This window comes from Dendrobium catenatum, unplaced genomic scaffold (genome assembly GCF_001605985.2).
Source record: "Dendrobium catenatum unplaced genomic scaffold, ASM160598v2 fragScaff_scaffold_1391, whole genome shotgun sequence".
In the NCBI taxonomy this organism is placed as follows: Eukaryota; Viridiplantae; Streptophyta; class Magnoliopsida; order Asparagales; family Orchidaceae; genus Dendrobium; species Dendrobium catenatum.
The window spans coordinates 876,493-902,038 of NW_021319853.1; the positions used below are offsets into that span (position 1 = coordinate 876,493).

Consider the following 25,546-nt stretch of genomic DNA (forward strand, 5'->3'; position numbering starts at 1 on the left):
TGCCATGAAGAGAAGAAATCATGAAGTGAGTGGAGGAACTGTAAGAGTTTTTAGATTGAAGCTTTGTATTACAAGAGAGACAGTTCAAGAGCAATATAAATCAAAAAATAACTACTTCATATGCATAAAATGATATTTTGGCTTAAACATTAATTTTAGAGAGTTTTAGATTTCATTTGGGACGACTTTCTTACTGCTTCTTAAATCAACTTAATTAAAATTTTTATACTAGAAAATTGCTTTACAAAATAGTAATAAAGCCATGCCTAATAAAGTCTTAGGCTTCGTTTGGGGCTGCTTTCTTATTACTTCTTAAAGCAGTTTTCTAGTAAAAAAATTTAATTTTTTTTACTAAAAAACTGCTTTAAGAAGCAGTAAGAAAGTCGTCCCAAACGAAGCCTTAATCAAATAAAAATATAATACTATGCTGGTCCAAATTAAAGCATTATGAGAGAAAAAGTTGAATTTTCCAAACAAAACTCATCTGATGTAAAAGAAAATTTTAAGTTAGTTCTCAAAATAGACAAGTCAAATGACTAATTAGCTCTATTTGTCCACAACACCAAAATATAAAAATGAAAATTTAAAGTCTAGAAGCGGGGGAAACTCTACTTGAAATGATTTCCTTACGAAGAAGAGGCCCAAATAACTCAATAGCCACAGCTTTGATCTATCTGTATTCTTCAGGAAGTCGATAACCAGTCTTGACTATTTTATCAGCAAACATCTTGCCTGTCTTAGGCATCACATGCCAATGCAGCGTCAAATTGTATTCTTTGCCCCGTAGATTGCTTCCCTGCATGTATAAGCAAACATAAAATACCCTAAACTCATAAAAAATAAGTGCGTCAGAATTAGGGGTATCAATATTTGACACGACCAGAAAACCCGACTCGAACCAGACCCGAAAATTTCGGGTTAGGGTCAACCCGAACCCGAAACAGGTCGGTTTCGGGCTCAACTATTCGACCTGTTTCAAAAATCGGGTCGGGTTCGAGTTTACCCTTCGACCCGAAATTGACCCATTTTTTACCCGAAACCCCGTTTTTTACTCAACAACCCGAGATTGACCCGTTTTTTACCCGAAAAGCAGAGATTTACCCATTTTTGGACCCAAGAACTACCATTTTTTTGTTGGCACCAAGTCATTTGGGTCGGGTCGGGTTAGGAAAACCGACCCGGTATCAAAAAAGGGACGAGTTCAAGTTGACCCGATAGTGCTGGGTAAGTTTCGGATTAAACCCGAACCCGACCCGTGACCCGAAATTGACACCCCTAGTCAGAATATTATGATATAATTTGTAATAGAATGAGCTTAAAAATCATTAAATGTATTTTTACATTAGTGTTGTATATAAAAATTTTATATTGCACTAATCTTGAAATAAATCTAATATTTTTCAAGTACATGTTACTATAAATTGTATCAGAACATCCTTGTACAATTATTATTTCTATAAACTCTTTATTTTCTTTTTTAAGACCTGAGCTTGGTTGCTATATATAAACTTACTAATTTAATTTCATACTGTATTTGTTATTGGGGTTGGCTAAGTACTAATTAGTGGAGTCTAAAATGATTTTAACATTTGAATGGAAAATAAAATTCAAGGATCATTAAAACTAAAAGGAGAACTCATAACATTACCTGATCAATAAAACGATATTTGTTTGAAGTGTGAATCCAGAACTTTGCATGCTCTTTTGAGGGGATGATTGCATCCCAAAGGGAAATCTGTCAAGCAAAAGAATATTAGTTTCTCACATATTATACATTTCTCACATATTATACATACATACATATATAGAGAAAGCTCATACTTGCTTGAACTCCTCAATGAAGCGATGAATAGTAATCAGAGAAAGCTCATATTCCCGGGCAACTTTCTTAAACTCCTAGCATAAGTAATTAATTGCGTCTAGCAGAGGGCAAATTATTATGTGCGGCGTCCGGATTCATCCGGAGGCGAATCCAGAAGCGCCACATCACGTAGGGCCCAGTGCTTCCGGGTGACGTCATGCATCCAGCTTCGCCTCCGAACGGTCCGGATACCGCACGTAATAATTTGCCCTAACACAGACCCGTTCGCTCAACTACTACACACCATTAACCTCCCCCTCCCCAAGTGCTGTCAGCTTCCTCCCTAGTACATCGTCTGCCTCCTGATCTCCCACGTTGCTGGCCTCCCTGCCACCAAATCAACCTCCTTTTCCCTCCACACATGCCTAATGACTTTTATTTATTGGTACTTGCACTATGGAAAGGCTTGCTTTCTAGACCAACTAGAATTCCACAAGTACAAAGCTATAATGTGGTTGTTGCCAATAATCCTATTAATGAAGCAAAAATTTAGAATATATGATTTTTTTATTGCACTTTCATATGAATATTACATATTTCATTACTTCAATTTTTTTGGGTTATTTAGGTTATGCTTTATTTGGCATTGATTTGTAGTTTCCGGATTCACAGTCATGTTAGAGCCATTATGCGTCAGATCTTCCATAACTAGACCAAGCCATGTGATGGTGGCCAGGTCGGATGCCAAGTTGGACAAGTTGAGGCCAAGCTAAATACAGAACTAATCCCTCGGATCAAGGCTTCTTGGTTTCTTTCAGCATTATATAGAAAAAAAATTCAATTCAAAAAATCATATCCTTAATTAAAGAGTAAGTTAATGGCGTGTGGTACACAATAATGTCATCTAACAATGGGATAATATTTTGAAATATATGTATAAATCAAAAGTAAAATATTTCTTTTTAAATTATGTGTCTTCTATAGGCTCACTTTTGTGCAAACTTATATAAATGCTTTGTCGAACTTATATATATAGGCTCACTTTTGTATAAGACTGGCAATAACATTTTTAGGAAAGCGACAACACCAATAAGTTCACCATCCGTTACAATGGAGCAATCCCAAGAGAGGTAAAGAACAGGCCTAGGAACGCCACGAATGGAAGAGGACTTCTAGGAACAAACACCATCATCCACATTGACCGGAACCATCCACGTTGAGCCGCTCTCAAAAGTTCAAAATTTCATAAACTTCTATTCTATCACTGAAATTGAGGCGTTATTGGGGCTAGCAACATCTCAAAAGCGATCAGATATTAACTGTTCTTTGCCACACTTAAGTGGGTCATACTAAATAAGTTTAGAAACTACCGCCATGCTCCATTACTATTTTTTCTAATTTTAAGAGCCAATGGCTAAAAACTATTCTTATTCACAAAAACAAAACCAAACAAGTAGCGAAACTTTCATCCGCCCATAAACCCAAGGTGAACTCTTGAAGGACTTTGTCACCTGATTTAACAAAAAGAGAACATGGAGGTTTGCATCTGAATTCTAAGGTCACCTTGATTCAAGGTCTACATTAAGGAAGATTCAAGATCATTAAGAACCAATTAAATACAATGACTAACCAACCCACCAAAGCAGGAAAATACCTAAACTTTGAAAAGTTAAAGAAGATGTCTAAGCAACTCTCCTATCCCGCCGAGCTAGCACCGTCAAAAAAAAAAAAAGTCCGACAATGAGATCATGTCAAACAATCTCACCAAACTACCTATCACCTACCTCTCGCGCCACAAAAAAATTTGCTTCACAATTGCTAACTTTATTAACTCTCAAATAAACATTATACACAATAATAGAGGCCATCCAAAATAAATGTACTATTGATGGCCAAAAAAGCTGAGGGGCCAATCGGAGCATTAAAATTCCAATGAATTCTACTTATACCAAAACAATCATTAATATGCCACAGAAGATATGCAACATAAAGATCTTCGAGATGCTAATAATGAAGGGTCTCTGGCAGTAGTTAAAGAGAAGCCAAAGGAAAAAACAGAAGGAGCTAAACGATGAAAATGACCACCAAAGTTAGAATGTTCACGAAAATGAAATTATTAAGAGGGATCAAAACAAGCAGGCTTGAGATGGCTAGATTACTCTGAGGATAAAACATTTCTCCAATTAATTGTACCGATATGACCTTCCATTAATAAGAAATGAGTTAAGCAATCAACTTGAGAACCAACATCCCAATTTTGAGGCTTATTGGATCCTAATAGATTTTGACAATTTCATGGATGTTTGGTTTTAAATAACTTTGAAAAATTAAAAATTGATGCAAGAAAACTTAGAATTTTGTTAGACCGGTCCAGCCGGTCCAGGCGGGACCGGTTCACGGGGGCGAACAGGCAGGATCTCCGCCTCCTGCGGAGATCGGGCGGGCCGACAGCTCAAACAGAGCGTTTTAGGAAGGATTTTTGGGGGGTTTCAGAGAGAAATTTGAATGTAGGGATTGTTAAGGGAATTCCTTCTGATTTGTATGCATTAAATAGTTGATTTTGCTAGGGTTTGAGTATCTTGAATTTCGCTGAAATTTGAGATCTCTTAGATTTAGGTTTTCTTTGGGCTCTAGCGGCGTCTAGAGATTTGGGAGAGATCGATCCTCCTCTCGAATTGAGGATCAATTGTATCTTGCTGTTTTTATTCATCTACTAGTGAAATACAAGCTTTCTTTTGAGTTTTCTCTCAGATTTTTCTGGACAAGTGCTGTTTTTCTACTGTAAACAACAACATAAATAGATTTCTGCTGTTTTCCTGCTGTGGACAGCCAGTTGGCTGCTGTTTGTTCGCCGATTTTGGTTAGGTTACTTGCGAACTCAAGTATTTCCTATCAAATTTCTAGAGGACTCGTGAATTTTTCAAGGGAACAACGCACTTACGCACCCTAGAAGGAAGTTATAAAGGGGCTATCAAGATTTCACAACCAAATCTATATTATTCATGCTTCATAGTGGTTAGGACTTCATCAGCCTACAACACCACATTTAGTACTCAATGCCTTCAAAGTTGTACGTTCAATTTATCAACTCATGATCAAAATCCCCACAGGAGGAGTCATAATGGTAATCATAAGTAGCTATCTAGGTGCATTAAAGATACAAATAGAGCCCCAAGAAAAAGAAAAAAATAGGCACACCAACAAACCCACATCAAATTGGACCCACAAGAGGAAGATCTCGAACAGTGCCCCACCCTTTGGCTTATAACATGGTCGAAAATTGGCGGATGAAGATTATTTGGTTCACACACTCAAAATTATTTTGGCAAACAAAAGTAATTATTTTTCGATTTGATCAAATTACTCCACCATAACAAGCACATTTTCCTTGGGAGCCCTCCAAGAAGTAAAACTAGATATTGCAAGACACTTTTCCACCTCAACCCATAACCCAAGCCTACCAAGCAAAAAAGAAGGAAAATGACATAAAAGAATAGCTCAAAGATTCTAGTCAACATCGGCAAACTCCTCTAAGTAAAATTCATTCAGGAATTCTAATATCCTAAGTGGATCTTCAATTTCAACATGATGAAGAGAAACAGGAAGTAATGCATGTTCACCGATTATACTTAACAATGCCTACCCATAATACTCAAATCCACAATCAACCAATGATTTCCTCACCAACTTCACTATTAGGCTCTTTGTCCTTGCTCTATTATGTGCCTTTTCAAAATATCATCAAATTAAAATACACATTTCTGACAAGGATAAAATGGATTTCATTATAAGAAATTGTACTTACAACTATATGGTAAGCCATTAAGGTTGAAGAATGTTAGAGCCACTTACTAAAGGCTGCTAGAAAACATTTTCAAAGCAGCAATTGGCAAATTCCTAGGATTCTTAATTTCTCCAAGATGTATCAACATTTATGTCAATAAAGTATACAAGCAGTCATCAAAAATGGATCTTTTGTGCTTGAACAAAATACAAAAATTGACAAAAAATTGCTTCTCTAAGTCAACTCATCCAAAATTGACTTAGAAGGCTGCACATCCATTTAAATCATTGAAAAATCCTCAAATTTTTCTTGGACTAAGCAATGCAGTGAATCCGATACTAAATTGAATGATTGCCCCCATCATGGGGGCCCTACCAATGCTTAATAGCCCACACCCAGGTGGATATATATTGCTTTACCTTGAATAAAAGTTAGTCAGATAATAATTAGAGAATAAGTGTCGATATAACTGTCAATCTAATATAAAAGCAAGATTTTGATATGTTTAACATGTTTTAAGATAAAAATCCACAAATGGAGAAGCTGACTCTAGCACTAACGCCAACATCTAAAAGACATAAGCAATACTTCCAAAGCTCAACCCAGCAAGGTCATCGCTGATCAACCAATTAACGAAATCCTACTCAAGCATGAACTTTCAATGAGGTTAACCAAGTGGTTCATCAAACTCGAAGAGTACAAGATATGCATCCCTAAGATTGCTGTGAAAATCCAAGTTCTCATTAACTTGGTTGTTGATTTCACAAAATCAATAAAATAAAACAAAAAAACATACAAGGAGTACAAGAAGATGCACACAAATAGTATGTTAGAGGCAAATACTTGTGGTGTTGGACTGATTCTACTAAGCCCAAATGAAATCCCCAAAAGCTATGCTGTTCAAGTTCGAAGTAGCGAGTATGTGAAGCATTCTTGGTTGAGAGACTTTGAACTTTATTTAATAGTAAAGATGTGGATTTTCAGCAGCTCCCAGTAAGCAGGGAACAAATTATACAGGAAATACAAGGCAAAAGGAAAAATGCACATTTGCCACCTAGCAAAGATTAACATAGATGCATCAAAGTTTGACGAGTTCTAAATTGAGAATGCAACAACAACAACAACAAGCCTTGATCCCACCATGAGGGATTGGCTACATGAATCATTTATTTTTATTGTGCCCTATTCAAAGTCAGATTCTCATTTAAATCTAAAAAAATGTCATTTTTAATACTTTCTAACCAAATCTTTTTAAGTCTGGCTATATCTTCATTAATATCGTTCGGAACTAATATATCTACTCTCCTAACAGAGTCATTGGAAGGCCAACATTTTACATGAACAAACCATCTAAGACGACTTACATCAATGAGAATCTATCCCAAAAATAAAACTAACTGGTTGACTCGCTCAACAGGTATGATAATCCATATATGGCCATTGCTCAGGAGCTATTGTCCCCTTACATGAATGAGCCCAAGATGATGGAGATCAATCTAAAGCCATGTTGGCTAACCCCATATATGTTAAAGTATGAAATCCTTAGAAAGAAGTAGTGGAAGTTTATTATCTCATAAAATGAGCTTTATCTAAAGTCATTGTCTAAGCAGCACATGAGGTGCCTAAATCCTAAGGAACACCAAGAATTGTTGAATGAATTTAATAAAGATACGTGGTGAAAACATTTAGCAAAATGATCAGTGGCTAAAAGCATCCTCCACCAAGGTTACTACTGGTCAGCTATATGAAGTGTGCACCAAACAATTCACCAAAAAAATACAAAATTTGCCCATTATAAGGGCATGCCCTTCATCGGCCAAATCCAAAGATTTCACCTAATGTCCTTATGCTGGTCTATCGTGGCCTAGGGGATGGATTTTATTTGATATTTCTCACTGGTTTTCAAACAGTACAAAAATATATTTTTTTCCTCACCAATTATTTCATAAAGTGGGCCAAGGCGGTCCCACTATCGATGGTCATAATATAAGCAACCATTAAATTCATTTGAGCACACATCCATCACAAGATCAGCCTATCTTTGCCAATGATAAAAAACAACGAAACCTAAATTGCCAAAAAAAATCTATAACAATTTTACTAAAAAAGTAGTTACTTTACAATATGCATAAATAAGTCACCCTTAAACTAATGGACAAGCAAAAGCAACCAATAAAACAAAATTAAACATAATGAAGAAAAGCTAAAGGAAAGAAAGGATCATGGGTAACTAACCATTACATTATGAGTTTAATGATTATGCCCTCGATCATAGCAAGATAATCACCTTATACTTTGGCTCATGGAACAAGAAATGGTGTGGATAGAGTTCCTCCAGCCATCAGTTGAAATTCATGTGGCGATGCAATTCAAATCAAAGTTTGCTCAATGCAATGTAGTACGGATACTCCTATTTATGAGCCATGTTGTATCGGACACATGTCGGATACGGATACGCCTCCGATACGGCACGGATACGTGTCGGATACGGCTTTGCTGTATCCAATTAAAATATTATTTAAATTTGATCGGACACACGTATCAGATACGCGTGTCTTATTAAAAAAAATGAAAAAAAAGGTACCAGAACTCGGTACTGCTCCATACTCGGTACAACTCGGTACTCGGTACTCGGTACTGCTCGGTACCGAAACTCGTACAGCTCGGTACTCAGTACAGCTCGGTACCAGAACTCGGTACCGCTCGATACTCAGCACATCTAGGTACTCGGTATTGCTTGGTACCGGAACTCGGTACCTCTCAGTACCTCTCTACAATGCTCGGTACCATGCTCAATATCAATGCTCGGTACTGTTCGGTATTGAGGGGTACCGAAAGGTACCAAGCGGCACCGAGAAGCTAGAGAATGATTTAAAACAACTCTTATAATAAAAATTTGTTACAGGGATGCTGCCCCCGGAAACCCCCACAGGGCGCTGCCCCTTGACTCCGCGACCTGACCAGGCAGGTCGAACCCCGCCAGGGGGCACCTTGGACCCCTGGTATATCTGCGACATATCTACACTTTTACTTAAAATTTTTTATGTTTCAAATTCATGTGGTTTTATTTGTGTCGATCCTTCGTAGGATAATGAGCTCTAGTGGCGTAGGAAATGGGTCTGATTATTGTCTATCAGATACCAATTCAATTTTTTTGTCATTTACGTTTTGATTACTTTCTTAATTTTTATGTATGATTTATATATTATAATATCGTATTCGCGCCGTATCCGTATCCTGTGCTTTTAAGAATTGACGTGTCCCGTATCCGTATCGTGTCATATCCGTGTCGCCGTATCCGTATCGGTGCAACATAGTTTCAATGGTAGCAACATAATTCCATAAGATTAGAGGAAAACCATGATCTGCTTAAAGAGCCAGGTATGAAGGCACTCGGTACTCGGTACTGCTCGGTACCGAAACTCGTACAGCTCGGTACTCAGTACAGCTCGGTAACAGAACTCGGTACCGCTCGGTACTCAGTACATCTAGGTACTCGGTATTGCTTGGTACCGGAACTCGGTACCTCTCAGTACCTCTCTGCAATGCTCGGTACCATGCTCAATATCAATGCTCGGTACTGCTCAGTACTGAGGGGTACCGAAAGGTACCAAGCGGCACCGAGAAGCTAGATAATGCTTTAAAACAACTCTTATAATAAAAATTTGTTACAGGGATGCTGCCCCCGGAAACCCTCACAGGGCGCTGCCCCTTGACCCCGCGACTTGACCAGGCAGGTCGAATCCCGCCAGGGGGCAGCGCTCCCTTGGACCCCCGGTATATCTGCGGCATATATATACTTTTACTTAAAATTTGTTATGTTTCAAATTCATGTGGTTTTATTTGTGTCGATCCTTCGTAGGATAATGAACTCTAGTGGCGTAGGAATTGGGTCTGATGATGGTCTATCAAAATTCAATTTTTTTGTCATTTATGTTTTAATTACTTTCTTAATTTTTATGTATGATTTATATATTATAATGTCGTATCCGCGCCGTATCCGTATCCTGTGCTTTTAAGAATTGACGTGTCACGTATCCGTATCATGTCATATCCGTGTCGCTGTATCCGTATCGCTGTATCCGTATCGGTGCAACATAGTTTCAATGGTAGCAACATAATTCCATAAGATTAGAGGAAAACCATGATCTGCTTAAAGAGCCAGGTATGAAGGCAAAAGGAAGAATTTATACAAGTGTCGAACTACAAAATTTTCAACTTCTAAGTAAGCCCAAGCTAGTTTCAGCCGCGTGATCTTATTTTCAGAAACTCAGAGCAACCGACATACCAAAAGGAGCAAGCAATCTTGCCCTGAATTGAGAAATATCCTATATTATGAAGTAGAACAGTCAGACGTTCATCATCAAATCAATAATGATGGTGCCAAGTTACTAAAAACCTGGAATGTCACTGGCCTAAAAAGGTTATAATCTAAAGTGCGTTATTTCCTTGTATGAATAACAAAGGAAAAGTCAAAATGGGGCTGTTAATGCAATGGATAGGGCAAGATCTAGTTGTAAAAGTGATTTAGTAACAATAGATCAACAAGTACTAGCGATGAAGGAGATAATCAAATATTTATATCGAAAACAATGAGCACAAGGTTCAAGGAAATGGACTTGTTAACAATACAAATTACATCCTCAGTTGAAATCATACAAAAAAAAGTAGGCCCTCAAAATGATGTAAGCCAATAGTCGTATAAGGGTAGCATCAGTGTATTTATTCTCTTCGAAAGCATATGGTCAACAATTAATCTGAAGTTTATTTTAGTGATGCTATTTTATTTTTCTTTGCAATTTTTAATTTTAGGTATTTTGACGTATTTATATTGAATGCCTTTGAGAATGGGTTCTGCTCTCTATTGTTTTGATTCCCTAGTGATAAATTTGTTACATGGTTTAGAATAAGATTGGACTAAGTTTTGTTCGTGGATAATTTAAGGTGTTATGTGCTTGTCATTTATCATTGTTTAACAATAGACTAGATTCTAGAAGTAGCACGAGTTAAATTATGGGATTATTGTAAGTCCTATGGTCAATGTACAATCCAACCAATATTTGAGTCAATTCTATAATTGGTTGTTTCACATAGTTATCATTAGTCATTACCATAATAAGTGCAAGTATTGTTTTGCATGAGATTTATAATTTTTTTTGTTCCATGTGGATTATCCTTATGATGTGTTATAATTTTATTTATTGATAATGTGGAACAGTGGTTTTATAGGATTCTATTGTTTCTTGGACGGTGTTTAATCTAAATTGGATAAACATTAAAAGTTGTTCGAATATTAATAGAATTTCAAAATATATTGAACTAAGATTATTTTATCTTCTATCACTCATATCTATTAACAAAGGGAATGATAAGTCTATAAATAGAAATTTTGAGGCAATTAATTATTCAACTTTTATTAAATAAAATTTGTGCTTTTAAATTTTGTGTACACAAGTTGAATTTAGATTCCTTCAAGTGTAACAAAGGTAAAACTATTATCCTTATATAAATATAAGGCATAAATTTTCTTCTCTTTAGTGATCTCTTTCCTTCACCTAGATTCTTCTAAAATACTTGTTCTTGAATTGTCATTGTTTTTGATTTTGTACAAATTTGATGCAACTGAAAGTTTAATTGTTGTGAAAATTTTGAAATTGTTTGTTTATTTAGAATGGTTCTAATTTCTTATTAATTTCTTCATATTTATATAATCATTTTATTCTCAATGGGGGTTATAATTACTATATTTTCTAGTTTGCACCTAAAGAAAATAATATTTTCTGCATTTGGTGATCTTTAAAATGGTGTTTGTGAATTTTCTTATGTGATCTACATTCTTTGTTTCATCTTAGTTCGCATTAGGAAATAAAAATCCTAAGCCATCGTTACATCACATTAACTTCCCTCCATAGAGAGGGAGAGGACAACAAAGATAAGAGGCACAAGACATGTGCTTTAGCGAGATACCAATCATGTAGATGCCTAAGGGTCAAACATAAGATACGTAAAAAAATAATCAAATAAGGTAACATGAAGGGTAGTTATTTTATTAAGAATTATAATACAATGTGTGGCAAAGAAGGGATCAACGGGAAGAGATGTTGTAATGGTTGAAGCAAGCCATGAAGGGACAAGATAATGAGAGAGAAAAGAATAAGAAGAGTGAAGAGGATATGGAAAGCAAAGTAACAGGCTTGTTGGTCTTAAGGGCGGACACGGCATAAGAACTTACCTATTATGATAGAAATTACTTAATACAATTTGATCAAAATCTATTAGTTGGGATGAATAAGTTAATAAAATCAGAGAGAGGCTAGGCCATGTGAGCTAAAAGGGCAACGAAACTTAAGTGATCATATATATATATATATATATATATATCAACATCCTTTTTCCACCATAGTTTTTTTGTCAATCCATCACCTTCAAATAATGTTCACACTTCACACCTAGAATATCACAAATATGCAAGAATATAATTTCGTTGCGTGACTAGTTGCAATGTAAATGTTTAGCGCATAACTAGTTTGGCTACTTTTTTTGCATTAGGATTGAGATATTCTTTTTGGAGTCCAAATGTACCGCCATCGTCAAAATTTAAAAATGTCAGCTCAGAGATATGCTGCTATGAAGTATGATTTTATGTGATTTATTTTTGCTTTATTATGTGATATATAAACTATGTGGTTACTTTTATTTTCCAACAGATTTAATTTCTATAAATTTGTACTTCATTTCAATCTAGAAAAGCTTTGTATGTGTGACAAAGTACAAGTAAAAGTTTGCAACATACCCCACCACCAAATCAACATGGAGTACCCAAATTGAACCAAGGGGCAAATAGAGGGATTTCCTAGCTTGTTACTTATTGCCAATTTCATTTTTGTAAGATTTAAAAGTCTAGGTTGTATTTATACAGACTCAAGTTACTTTTCTACTTTCTTCTGGGCATGTAAATGATGATTGTCTAGCTATACTAGCTAATGTTTTATTCTTTCAGCCCTAATGGCATAGTATCTATTGCATTTATTATCTTTTTTGAGTAATTTGTAGCTTGCCTATTTTTGACTTTTTTAATGTTTTGTGTAATTTGAGTGAGAATCATAAGAATGAGATAGGCACTTAGGATAAAATATTTTCTACAAAAATTAATAAATTAATGATCAACTTAAAATTAATTCAGGAAAAAAAATTCCTATGATTAAGGCTTTCTAGCTAACTTATTATTTAAAAATTGTTCTCTTTATATCTCCTTAATGAGGTACATAGTAGAGCTTGCCAATGATTAAAATCCCCAAGCGTTGGCACACATTCATATCATGGCAAGTCAAATGCAAATAGAAATGTCTTTCACTTAATGACATATAACTTACATGAATACATATTCCCTATGGCAGAACTATCATTTGTGACCATAAATTTAACTGATACTCCTAAGTATCATCATAATATGCTAGGTAGTTGTCTTTCTGGCCTAAACAGGATTTGTAAGACTAGTTGACAGCACTAAATATGTAAAACTGGATTGTCTCATTTCCCTCTTTTCTATAGGGCTGAATCATGATGCTAAGGATTGTAAGCTCTACATCCATTCCAGTCTACATCTTAGAATTCCTCCATATAGGAAGTATGAGTTTTCATCACGAGGCCAACTCTGAATTATGCAATTCATGATCCTTGACAAAGTGTCTTACGGTTGGGTTGTGTCGAATACCTTAACAGTTAAATAATTTTAAACTTGATAACTTGGGATGACATGCTTATGAAGTTCTTACCAATATTATTTTTTATCTTTTTTAAGACTCCTTTCCTTTACCCAGCACCCTTTTGAGCCCTTTTGCTCTCCTATTGACTTTCTAGTAATTCAAATATTGTTATTGCATGGGTTGAGAAACCCCATTTCACTTGGTTACATTGATTCACCCTCTACCAGATTGGCATGCTTAAAAACATAGACTTCCTAATAAGATAATAGTATTTTAGTCAATCCTTTTAGGTTAACCTAACAAACCAAAACACTGACATGTTTCGCTTATCAAGTGTGTTTCTTGGAGGTTCCTTCAAGTGTAATTAATTTAGAGAGCCTAATATATTTCAGATTTTCTACTTAACTCGAATTAGATGATATGACTTCTCATGAAGATTTTACATTGGTTGATATAAGATTTATTAGTTCTACCTCACCGGAACAATTCCCTCATCTCTTCTTGTGAAATCTTTTATAGGAGAAAAACACTATATCATCCTTTTTCCTCACAATAGCTTCCAAACATAATTGTTGGACAATCTCTTCTCTTCTTAAAAAATACAATAAAACTCTTAAAATTTCTCTAAAATAAAATAAAAAAAAGTAGTTAAATTTTGACATGGATAGCGATGAGCAATTGCATCCAACCATTAGAAAGTGACAATGGAATAAAGGGAATAATATGTATTAAAATAATCATGGTAGTTTGTGTATAATATTGACCGGCTAAGTCGTGTACACCATTATCACTGTGAAGAACAAATCAATTTCCACTTGGGAAGTGATATTGAACAAAACCAAACTTCAACAAATTAATAAAGGGGTAATCTATTAGAACAAAAGGTATCCACATCCAATCATGTAGCTAATAGTGAATAGCTACAACGTACCTGGTTCAGGGCATTTTGGGGGGTTTCATATTCAGCAGCTAAAAAAACGAACACCTGCAAAACAATAGAATTGATGATATATTTAAAACTAAATATTAACACCCATAAAACCACCAGGAAAAGATAAGCTACAGAAAAAACATATATATTATTGACAGAATCATAATATAAAATTATATTGACTAGATGAGCTCAAGGAGAGAAAATAAAATTAAAATTTTGCTACCTAGAAAAACGTCTAAAAATGCAAATGAACCTGGGTTCTAGCTCAATCAGAATTCCAAAATGCATTTTAAAAGGAACTTAAACGGTATATCCGACGCTATTTTGTTTAGATTCTGAAAATGAAGCTCGTATCTCTGATGGAGTTCAATACTTAAAAATGGTAGATCCATGATCATAAAAAGTTGCGGCCAATCACTAAGAATAATTAATGAGTTCAAGCCACTTGATTGCAAGTAAACTTGGGTGATGGGGGTTGACAGTGACATGTATATTTATATTTAAAATAAGATAGTAAGAAAAAGATATCGATTATTCAAACATGTACAACAAAAGGGAGAAGATGAACCAATAAATCAAGAAAAGAAAACTACTGAACCAAAAAGCAACATCGCTATATGCATCAAAAGGAAATTTGCACATAATATAATAACACCCATCTAGCACCCTACATGAATCTAGCACTCTACACGAATGGAGAATGATTTAAAAAGTCGACTTAAAAAGTCAGGATAAACTAAAGATGCTGATACCAACAATGGAATTGAAACTCACAAATCACAACTTCTGATTCAAGAAAAAGTAGCCAAATTTTTATATCTTCTACTCAGTTCAAATTTAGATACCCTTGTTGAACTTAAGAATGAGAGAGGGCTTAGTTAACTTGACTTTGGCTTATCAATTAACTCACAAGCAAAGTTTTCTCTCGAGTCCAACAAAGCTTCTTCATTTTTTGAAACGAGATAATGTTAACGGAAACAAAAATAAAAATAAAAAATAAAAACAATACAAAATTTGCAGCAAGGAGCATAAGACATCATCATCCCTAAGGTCAGACAAAATTTGCAGCAAGGAGCGTAGGACATCATCATCCCTAAGGTCAATCAAAAAGGCCAATCCCTACATCGCTCCCTCCCTCCCAGCAAACATCTCAGCAGTTTTCATGCCAGAAAACAACCAAAGAAGATGACGATTTGCCAGACTTTAATTTCTCTATGCCTGTGTAGAGATGATAGTTGAACGACTGGTAAAGAAGCAGCATAAGACCTATTTAAAGCCATAGAATTAACTGCCTTCCAGACTTACCAAAGTAGGTAAGGCTAGCACTGAAGATTGTAGATGCGATAAAATATCGTTTATGTTTCAAAGGTGCACTGTTCTGTTTTGTCAGTTGAAATATATCGAAGAATCCGTTCATAAAACCACAAGAAAACAGTATTGAAATTTCACTCAACAAAACAAAGCCTATTGGATAGGACATAATGCTAATCACCAGCCATATTCCACATGCTCCAATAAAGCTCATCAAACTAAATTAAATCCATACCATCCAAACAAAACCTTGCATTGGATTCAAGTTGATGCATTAATTTCCAATAAACAGAAAAATGGATTAATTGGAAACCCTTAACATTTCGGGCTAGCCCACACTTATTATACTTTCACGCACTTGATGGCTTCAATGCACCAGAATTCCATAATCAAGCACATTAACAAGACCATGCTCGATGAACATATGCTATAAAAATCAGATGTATAATTTTAAATGCGCATGTGGTGTCTGAACATACAAGCAGAATAAATAGAATAAAAAACAAATAAAATAGAATTCATGTTTTAGTTCTGGTTAAACCATTGCCAATTCAGCCAACTAAAATAACAATTATGAAAGAATTAGAATAAAAAATCTCAATTAAATATCTCATTTAACATCTCAAGTTTGTTAAGACCTACAATTACAATTAATGTCGTTAAGGTGATTTGAGTGGCACTCCCATCTAGGAGCCTAGATGGAATGAGGTCAGACCATAGCACCATATTCTCTTTCCAATGAAATGTTATACTAAAATGATGCCTACTCAAGCAACTTGCCTTCAACAAATAAGCAGTTAACTGACAACTTATCTTGATTAGATTGATAGGTGTTAACAACAAACATAGAAGGTTATGTTGACAACTTAACATAAGATGATGTGGAAAGCATGAATTGGAAAAATAAGAATGCACACTGGGAAACAAGTTCAGCCTAAATGTAGGTGTAAGAGTTTCAAGTTCTATAATAATAAATCTTGAGGAAAAGTTCTAAAGAAACAGAGAAAAAGATGGAGGACTACAAATTCAAAGATGAAGAGAGGATCAATGATAACGAAAATGAAATTACTAGTACTTAATATTAAATTATCCCAAGATTGTTACAATTCTAACAACTGAAAACGGAATTAATAATACCAAATATTATATTATCCTAAGATCGTCCATTCTACAACCTTAAGTTGTATTGAATAAGCTATTTAAACTTCTTTTTTTCATAACATTATAAAAATAATCAATTTAGCAATATTTAAATTTGTTATGCACATGATTTTTTTCTTTACTTAGCATAATGCTATGTGAGAATTATCATTTTATACAGAAGTATGCCTCATAATTAAAATGAGTTCATAAGGAAAGATAGAAATAACTATTTACCTTTAGCACATCACTTAGCTAAGGTGATTGTGTGGTTTGATGCTTTGTGCCTTGCGAATTGAGAAACCATATTTCTTCAAGGGCACCAACACTTTCAAAAATAATTGTTATATGAAGCAAATGCATATACTTTACAATTATCGCATATAATAGCTAAATAAGTTACCTATTGAGACAAGAATACTGCTAATTATGTGTCGTATAATTTGCAAAACCTTCAAACCTAATAAATCTCACTAGAAAGAAAGAGTTGTATTAGCAAGCCTCATAGATTTAGGAAGCACCAAAGTAATGACATTGAACATAGAAGTTCGGTTAGCATCTAGTAAATAAAATAATATAATGTAGCATATGAACTGAAGCCCAGAATCAAGCAGGCAGTCTATCAACTAAAGTCCATATTCATGACAGGACTTTCCAAACAAAGCCCAGATCAAACTAATCCATGGTATCATATCTATTTTATTTTGTTATTAGGCTTATATTTAACAATAACATCATCAAGCCTTTACCCCACTACGTGGGGTCGGCTAAATGAATCATTTTTCTCCATTTTGTTGTGTTAAGAGTCAAACTCATATTTAAATCTAACAAAGAAATGTCATTTCTAAAATTTTCTAAACAAATGTTTTTAAGTCTACATCTTTCTTTCTTAACATAAGCCAAATCTAATACATCTACTCTCCTAACAAGGTCATTGGAAAACCGACGTTTTATGTGACCAAACCATCTAAGGCAATAATATCACACATCGAGTTTGATATTAACAACATAAAGCCTTTATCTCACTATGTAGGGTCGGCTACATGAATCTTTTTCTCCATTGTGTCATGTTAAGGGCCAAATTTTCATTTAAATATAATAAAGAAATGTCATTTCTAATATTTTCTAACCAAGCTTTCTTAGGTCTACATCTACCTTTCTTAACATAAGTCAAATCTAACACATCTACTCTCCTAACCGAGTCATCGGAAGGCCCCATTTTATGTAACAAAACCATCTAAGGTGACTCTCTCTAATATTATCTGTCGCTAGAGCTACTCCAACCTTTTCACATATATGCTCGTTTTGTATTATGTCTCTAAGAGTAAAGCTACTCATCCACCTGGGCATCCTCATCTCTGCAACACTTTAACTTAATATTATGCTTCTTTTTAATGACCAGCATTCTGCACCATAAAGCATTGGGAGTATCACCACCATCTTATAGAATTTTCCCTTAAGTTTGAGAGGTACTTTTCTATCACACGACAAGCCCAATGCATTCCTCCACTTCAACCATCCAACTTGAATTCTACTAATAATACCCCTATCTATTTCACCATCACTCTGAACAGTAGACCCAAGATATCTAAAACATGTACTGCAATCTTTTTTTTTTTTCATTCTAGTAGAGGTAAGCAATACATTAACCACATTCTTGGAGATTATTTTAATTAGTATAATCGAACAGAAAAAAAAAAAAAAGGCATCTATTAGAATTGGCTGGATCCATTATGTTTGCCTTTGCTACTTCAAATATCATTAGGGTAATGCTATCCTCACAGTCTGCTACCTCATAAATCATCAATCTACTGGTTTGCACCAAATCAAAAATCCAACTAATGTGCTTTCCAAATACTTTCCAAACACATGCGCGATGTTAAACCTTCCTCTTAAGATTTTTTAATGCATACCTTTGTACACAATCATGAACCAAATATGAATAAACTTGATCCCAAACCCTTCAAAATGTATTTTCTTGGGTACGAGGCAAACCAAAAATACTACAAATGTTATTGTCCTAAGAATAGAAAACATTCTATCCATAGATGTCAATTTTCAAAAAAAAAAATCCTTCAATGGCAGATCGAAGAGGAGGAAATTTTTGATTATTTTCCTCCCAAATCTCCTACCCACTATCACTATCAATCTTCCAAACCCAATAATATTTATGTTACTGAAACTAAATTGAAGCTAACTCAATCCCTCAACACCAAACTGAATTTTCTGTCTACTCTTGGAGAAAGAGTCTATAAAGAAATAAGACCTCTCTACTTGATGAAGCCAATCAAGACTCCTAACTAAACTCCTTAACTCACAAAATCTTCCTTTTTTTATTATTGTAGATTATTCATAGAAGGGATGTGCATCCTCATACTCAACATCCTCTTACAAATGTAGCAAGCTATGATCACTTATCTCCTTCAAGAAAAAAAAAAACTCGATCACCAACCTAGCTGAGGTTGAAATTCCAACAATAGAGCAAGCTCTGAAAATTTCAAAAAAACAAAAAAAGGAGATGGTTGAAGAAGAAATAAGGGCCCTTGAGAAAAATGACACTTGAGAACTCATTCAAAAACTCAAGGGTATCATCCTTGTGGAATGGATGTAAATGGATATTCACTATAAAATATTGATCTCATGGATCCTTCGAAAGATATAAATCACGATTGGTTGTGGAAAGATTTAGGCAAACCTACAAAATTGACTATTCTGTAAACTTTGCTCATGTTCCAAAACTCAATAATATTCAGGTCTTTCAATCAATGGAAATCAACTTGGATTAGTAACTTCACCAACTAGATGTGAAGAATGCATTTTTTAAGACTCAAATACATATGAAGATACAAAAACCCATAGGGCAAAATGGGAAATGCTACTAAAACAAATACATAAAGAAAAAAAATAAAATAAATGCATATGAAGACTCAAAAATAGTAGGCGCGATCGTGACCGTAGATCGTCGGCCACGTCTCTGATAAACTTTTCATGATCTAATGATGTGAAACCAGGAATTGAATCTTAGAAAATTAATAAAAGTTCGTTGAAGTAATGATAGTACAATCTTGATGCTTCTCACAATTGATACTTCAAAAAAAAAGATCTTAGATTTTAACCAAGTCTAGGCAAGTTGTGACAACTAAATTAGTAAGATCGATAAAATAACGATGTCAATTAAAAGTAATGACAATGAAAAGCCAACTAGAATCCGGCGGTTAACAAAGCGATCGTCTCACCTTAAGGCTTAAGCTCACTCTTCTATGTCTAGGGTTGTCGGAGGAAGAAGAACCACACAAGGGATGAGACCACTCCGAGGTAGATGATGCCGGCGATCCGTAGTGATAGAGAGGAAGGCGTAGGATGTGGAGGTGGCATGGAAGGTCGGCCGCCGATGGTCCACTCATAGTCTGGACTTTGTCTGTCAATGACGTGCATGAGGGTGGGAAGGATCCGATCCAAGTAAGCTCCAACGGTGTCGTCGTCGGAGTCAAATCCCGCGTCGAAGAATGGAGATTGTAGGATGTCGAGATTACCGTGGGCGTCGAACACAAGTCCCCATTCAAATTCGGAGTCCGCTATGCATAATGGGAGTGAGGAAGAAAGACAAAGAGGGGAGATGAGAGAGCAAGCCGTGAGCAAGTGGAGGGAGGAGGGTCACGGGTTGGAGAGGGGATAGGGGCGGGTGGAGCTATGGGGGGAAAAGCTTAAAATCTGAAATTTAATTCATATTTCCGAAATTGGAGAGTTCTTAATTTCAATTTCAGAATTTTGAATTTGAAATTAAGATTATGAGGGAAGGAATTAAAGGTGCAATTAAGAAAATCAATAGGGGAGATTGAGAGAGAGAGGGCCAGCCATGTAAAGGGGGTGATGTGGCTTTAGGTTTTGAGTAAGTGGGGACCACATAGGATTAAATTAATATAATTAAAATTCTGATTTTAATTTCATAATTAACTATATTAAGTAACTCACAAACTAGTATGAAAAGAGGCTGAAAATTTCAAAAAAAATAAAAAAGGAGATGGTTGAAGAAGAAATAAGGGCCCTTGAGAAAAATGACACTTGAGAACTCATTCAAAAACTCAAGGGTATCATCCTTGTGGAATGGATGTAAATGGATATTCACTATAAAATATTGATCTCATGGATCCTTAGAAAAGTTATAAATTACGATTGGTTGTGGAAAGATTTACGCAAACCTACAAAATTGACTATTCTGGAACCTTTGCTCATGTTGCAAAACTCAATAATATTCAGGTCTTTCAATCAATGGAAATCAACTTGGATTAGTAACTTCACCAACTAGATGTGAAGAATGCATTTTTTGAAAACTCAAATACATATGAAGATACAAAAACCCTTAGGGCAAAATGGGAAATGCTACTAAAACAAATACATAAAGCAAATAAATAAAATAAATGCATATGAAGACTCAAAAATAGATAGGCGCGATCGTGACCGTAGATCGTCGGCCACATCTCTGATAAACTTTTCATGATCTAATGTCCCTATCACTTTATCCACTTCGGAGGGGGAGGGAACGCCAAAGATTTGATCGAGACAACCAACATGGTTGATTAACATCTCATTGCGTAAGGTGTAAACCTGACATTGCCTAACTTGATTAACAACCCATTGCCTAAGATTAAGCTCATACTAAATCTGACATTGCCTAAGTTGTAAGTTTAGTGGGTTGGTTCATGCATGCTCCTTACAAAGAATATACATGAATGGTGTTACTAGAATTCTTAAGTACCTAAAAGGATTCCCTAGAAAAGAAAAGATTATAGAAGCCTATACCAATGATGACTGGGCATGGTTGTTGAACAATAATCTAATTCTGATTATTGTACATATATATCAGGTAACCTTATAACCTGGAGATGCAAAAATAAAATGTGGTGACAAGTAGCACAAAAGCAAAACTCAAATCGTTGGCCAATGAGATCAGCCAATTAATTTGGCTCAAACTACTCTTAAAAAAGCACTTCAATGACTATTAAGACTCTAATGATACTCTATTGTGACAATAAACTCGTTATCAATATTTCTCACAATCAGATATATCATTATCAAGCTAAACATGAGGGATAGATCGACACTTCATCAAGAAACAAATTCATAATTGAGATCAAGGTGTTTTATATATCCCTTAGATCCAATTGATGATATTTTAACCAAAGGGCGAGCTAGATTGCTTGATGAAAATTAAACCTAAAATTTCTTCCCTCGTATAACTGAAACTTAAAATTGGAAAGGCAGCCTCAATCAGTGCTTGCGGAACCGAGCAAAACCTTTGGCGGGCAACAACCATGGCATGAGATATTGGCAAGATCCCTAGCTGCAGCACCTCATGGATCAATGACATGGCAGTCCTCGTTCCCTAGATTAAACCACTTATGATTGGAGGATAAGACGATACATTAAGAATCAACACACTCATTCTCCACTCATCTGGCATCTGTTTAGTCTTCAAAATAGTATTAAAAAGTTTATTAAGCCAAGAAATTCCTTCATCTCCTAAGTTTTCCACTCCTCTATTGGAATATCATCATGTCCAACAGCTTTTCCACCCTTCATTTTCTTTAAAGCCTCTCTAAATTTAGTTTTATTAATATGTCGATAAAAACAAAAATCTTTATCTTCATTTAGGGTGCTAAGGTCACTAAAGTCAATCATATTCTCATAATCTTCATTAAAAAGTTTAGCAAAATATCTCATCCACCTTTGTTGAATATCATCTTCTAAGGAAAGTATTTTTTGATATTCATCCTTAATACACTTCACTTGAACTAAATCTTTACTACGCCTATCTCTTTATTTGGCTATCTTATACATATATCTTTTTCCCTCCTTAATATTTAATCTATTATATAAAACATTAAAAGCTATCATCTTTGCATCTCATATTGCTTTCTTAGATTTCTTACGAGTCTCTTTATATATTTTCCAATTATCAAAATTTTTACATATAAACCAATTTATAGTAACTATAAAATCAAGAACAAAAAAAAAGAATTATTAAACTAGTTTCTAAATTCCCACTCCAAATTATAGTAACTTACTACTCTTATCTCTTTGTTTGGCTAACTTATACATATTTTTTTCTCCCTCCTTAATATCTAATCTATTATATAAAACATTAAAAGTTAAGATCTTTGCATTGCATATTGCTTTTTTAGATTTTTTACGTGTCTCTTTATATCTTTTTCAATTATCAAAATTTTTACATCTAAATCAATTTATAGTAACTAAAAAATCAAGAACAAAAAAAAAAGAATTATTAAACTAGTTTCTAAATTCCCACTCCAAATTATAGCACTGCATCAGTTAAGGCATTTCAAAACCAAAGCTTCCTAAGTAACAGACTGAAAAGTTTCTAAAGCCACCAAACATCAGCCACACAGCCGAAGCATCATTCCAATAATATGACATCAACAAACTCTTAATGGTGATCATTAAGGCACTGATGTTCGCCTAACATACCAATCCAAACTGCCACAAACTTTTTCATTTTCTAAGAAAGTATTTCATTCACTTAAATATTTCAGGATAAACCTTGACTAATTTATCAACCTAGAATTAGTAGTACACATACATCTTATGCGTCATTAATTCAACCATTGAAAATTTTATTACAGCTGGTTTCTTATATTGCTTTAACCTAAATAATCATAGCCATCATACAGAAAAGTTAAACAATTAATCCCGATATCCAACCATAATAAACTCAGCAATGTTGTAAAGGAAAGTATCAAGTTCAGATCTTTGTCAGTTTGTCATAGAATATACTTGTAAATAGGGCTGGTTTATGAATGAACTTTGTAAAAGATGGCAGTTGGTACCACAACTTCATGACTGAAAGAAATTGATCATTCATGTCATTGAGAATCCAAAAGGCAAGGCCATAAACGCTCACCAATTTAATTTATGAGAAGAGAACAGGGCTACAGCAAGAGATGCTGCAGCTGAAAAAAAGAAAACCAGATGATAGAGGAACCTACATTGGAGGACTCATTAGACCACGATGCACTAGGCAATGCCTACAACACGACTAACTTGATATCAATAAATGTAAAGCATGACTTTCAAAATAATTTAAAAAATTCAAATGTTTATAAACCTGTTTCGTGTTCCAAGTGAACAAAGATTGCAGATCTGCTGATATGTTCAATGTCAAGCTAACCTGTGTAATTCACGAGAAAAGAATTAGTCAACATAAACAAAATATATTTTGATAAAGAGCATACATTGTGTTCCGTCATTACAAGAAGAACATATAAGGTAGACCTAGACAAGAATCTGATACAATGCCAAACTAAAGACAACAAATATTAAAAGATGAAAATGTGGCATAAATTTGACTCTAAATACAGATAATTTGATATTTGCCACTCATTTCAAAGAGCATTAATCATATATTTATCATCACAACAAAAGAAATACCTTCTATCCTATATGATATGACGCTTTAATCGAGTGAGTTCATGGGCAACAAAAATACCATAAAAATTAAGCATGTCAAGGAAACAAAAGTGCATCAGCACCTTAAATTGCTGTAAAATATGGGATCAAGGGATGGGTTGGTGGGCACAAACTTACCTTTGTAACAGTATAAAAACAGTTTTGGCAATTGAACCCATAGCCTACCGGTCATAATAGATGCAAACCTAATCATTGTTCTGAGCGACGCAAAAGATGCTCTAGGGTCTAAATTTTCTAATGCATGCAGATCAAAGTCTAATAATATAATAATTTTATGTGAGATGCAATTTCAACATCTCTAAAACTGCAGTTATTTACTGCTAGCTTTCTATCATATGCCAAAGAAAGCAACAGATAAGCAAGAAAATTATTGATATATATATATATATATATATATACTTTAATATATCACTGATGAACTAAGTTTGCAGTTCCTTTTGATAAAACTAATTCCAAGGGTCTCAGAGTTTTAGATCACTAATAGAAAATTTCATTTCAAATCACATCAATACATTTTAAATTATACATTCAATAAATATCTATATTTTGTAATGCAAACAAATTTAAATTATTTACATCCATTCACTTTAAATAATATATATAGTATTGCATAATGCAAACAAATTCAAATTATTTATGTTTCAGCTAATTTTTTCTATTTTTTAATACCTAAAATATTTTCTATTTTTATGTCTTAATTTCATTTGCATATTTGTATAAGATTTATTAGAAATAGTCAACGGTTTGAAAATCGAACCAGACGGGTCAATTCAACCATGTTAAATCTGAAGACCATGCTTGCATCAAACCATTTATATATTATATTAAATATTATTCTTATTATAAATTATATTTATATTATATAGATTTTTTATTTTGTAAATATATTGATATTTATAAAATAAATATACTAATGATTAATCAAACTTCTTAACACACTTTATATCTCTTTAATCAAGCTTGTTTAAAGTCTTCATTGATGCAATTATATATTCACTTTTAAAATTTTCATTTATTATAAAATTTATATTATAATTGAATTATTTTAATATTTATTACGTTATTCAGTTCAACCCCGGTTCAAACCACTGAACCTTGAAGAACCTTGAATCTCTCATTTCGGTTCTATAACCGGTCCGATTTTCACAACCTTAGAAATAGTTGATTTATATATAATTATGAAGAAAGCAAATGACTTTATGTTTGCATTATTTTTGTCTAAAATTTAAAAGAATACAAATTTATCTAACTACAAGATTTTTTTAGATCTTCCAGATAAGATCAATATTGCATACATGTATTATATAGAATTATAACACATATCTAGAAAAATATAATAATTTGAACATTTTACAAACATTATTTAAATATTATCTATTTAATTT

At 34.2% G+C, this 25,546-nt stretch overlaps 1 protein-coding gene across 3 annotated transcripts in view; it reads right to left on the reverse strand.

Moving 5' to 3' along the window:
* Nucleotides 1-454: 454 nt before the first annotated feature.
* Nucleotides 455-25,546, reverse strand: part of LOC110103782 (signal peptidase complex subunit 3B) — a 29,388-nt gene continuing 4,296 nt past the window's right edge. For all 3 annotated transcript variants that reach the window (XM_028699786.1, XM_020832616.2, XM_020832615.2), the window contains exons 4-7: nucleotides 23,800-23,862; nucleotides 14,223-14,276; nucleotides 1,649-1,735; nucleotides 455-796 (exon numbers count right to left, since the gene is read on the reverse strand). In XM_028699786.1, coding sequence (XP_028555619.1) covers nucleotides 671-796; nucleotides 1,649-1,735; nucleotides 14,223-14,276; nucleotides 23,800-23,862 — 330 coding nt within the window. In that variant the 3' untranslated portion in view covers nucleotides 455-670. The remainder of the gene's footprint in view (nucleotides 797-1,648; nucleotides 1,736-14,222; nucleotides 14,277-23,799; nucleotides 23,863-25,546) is intronic.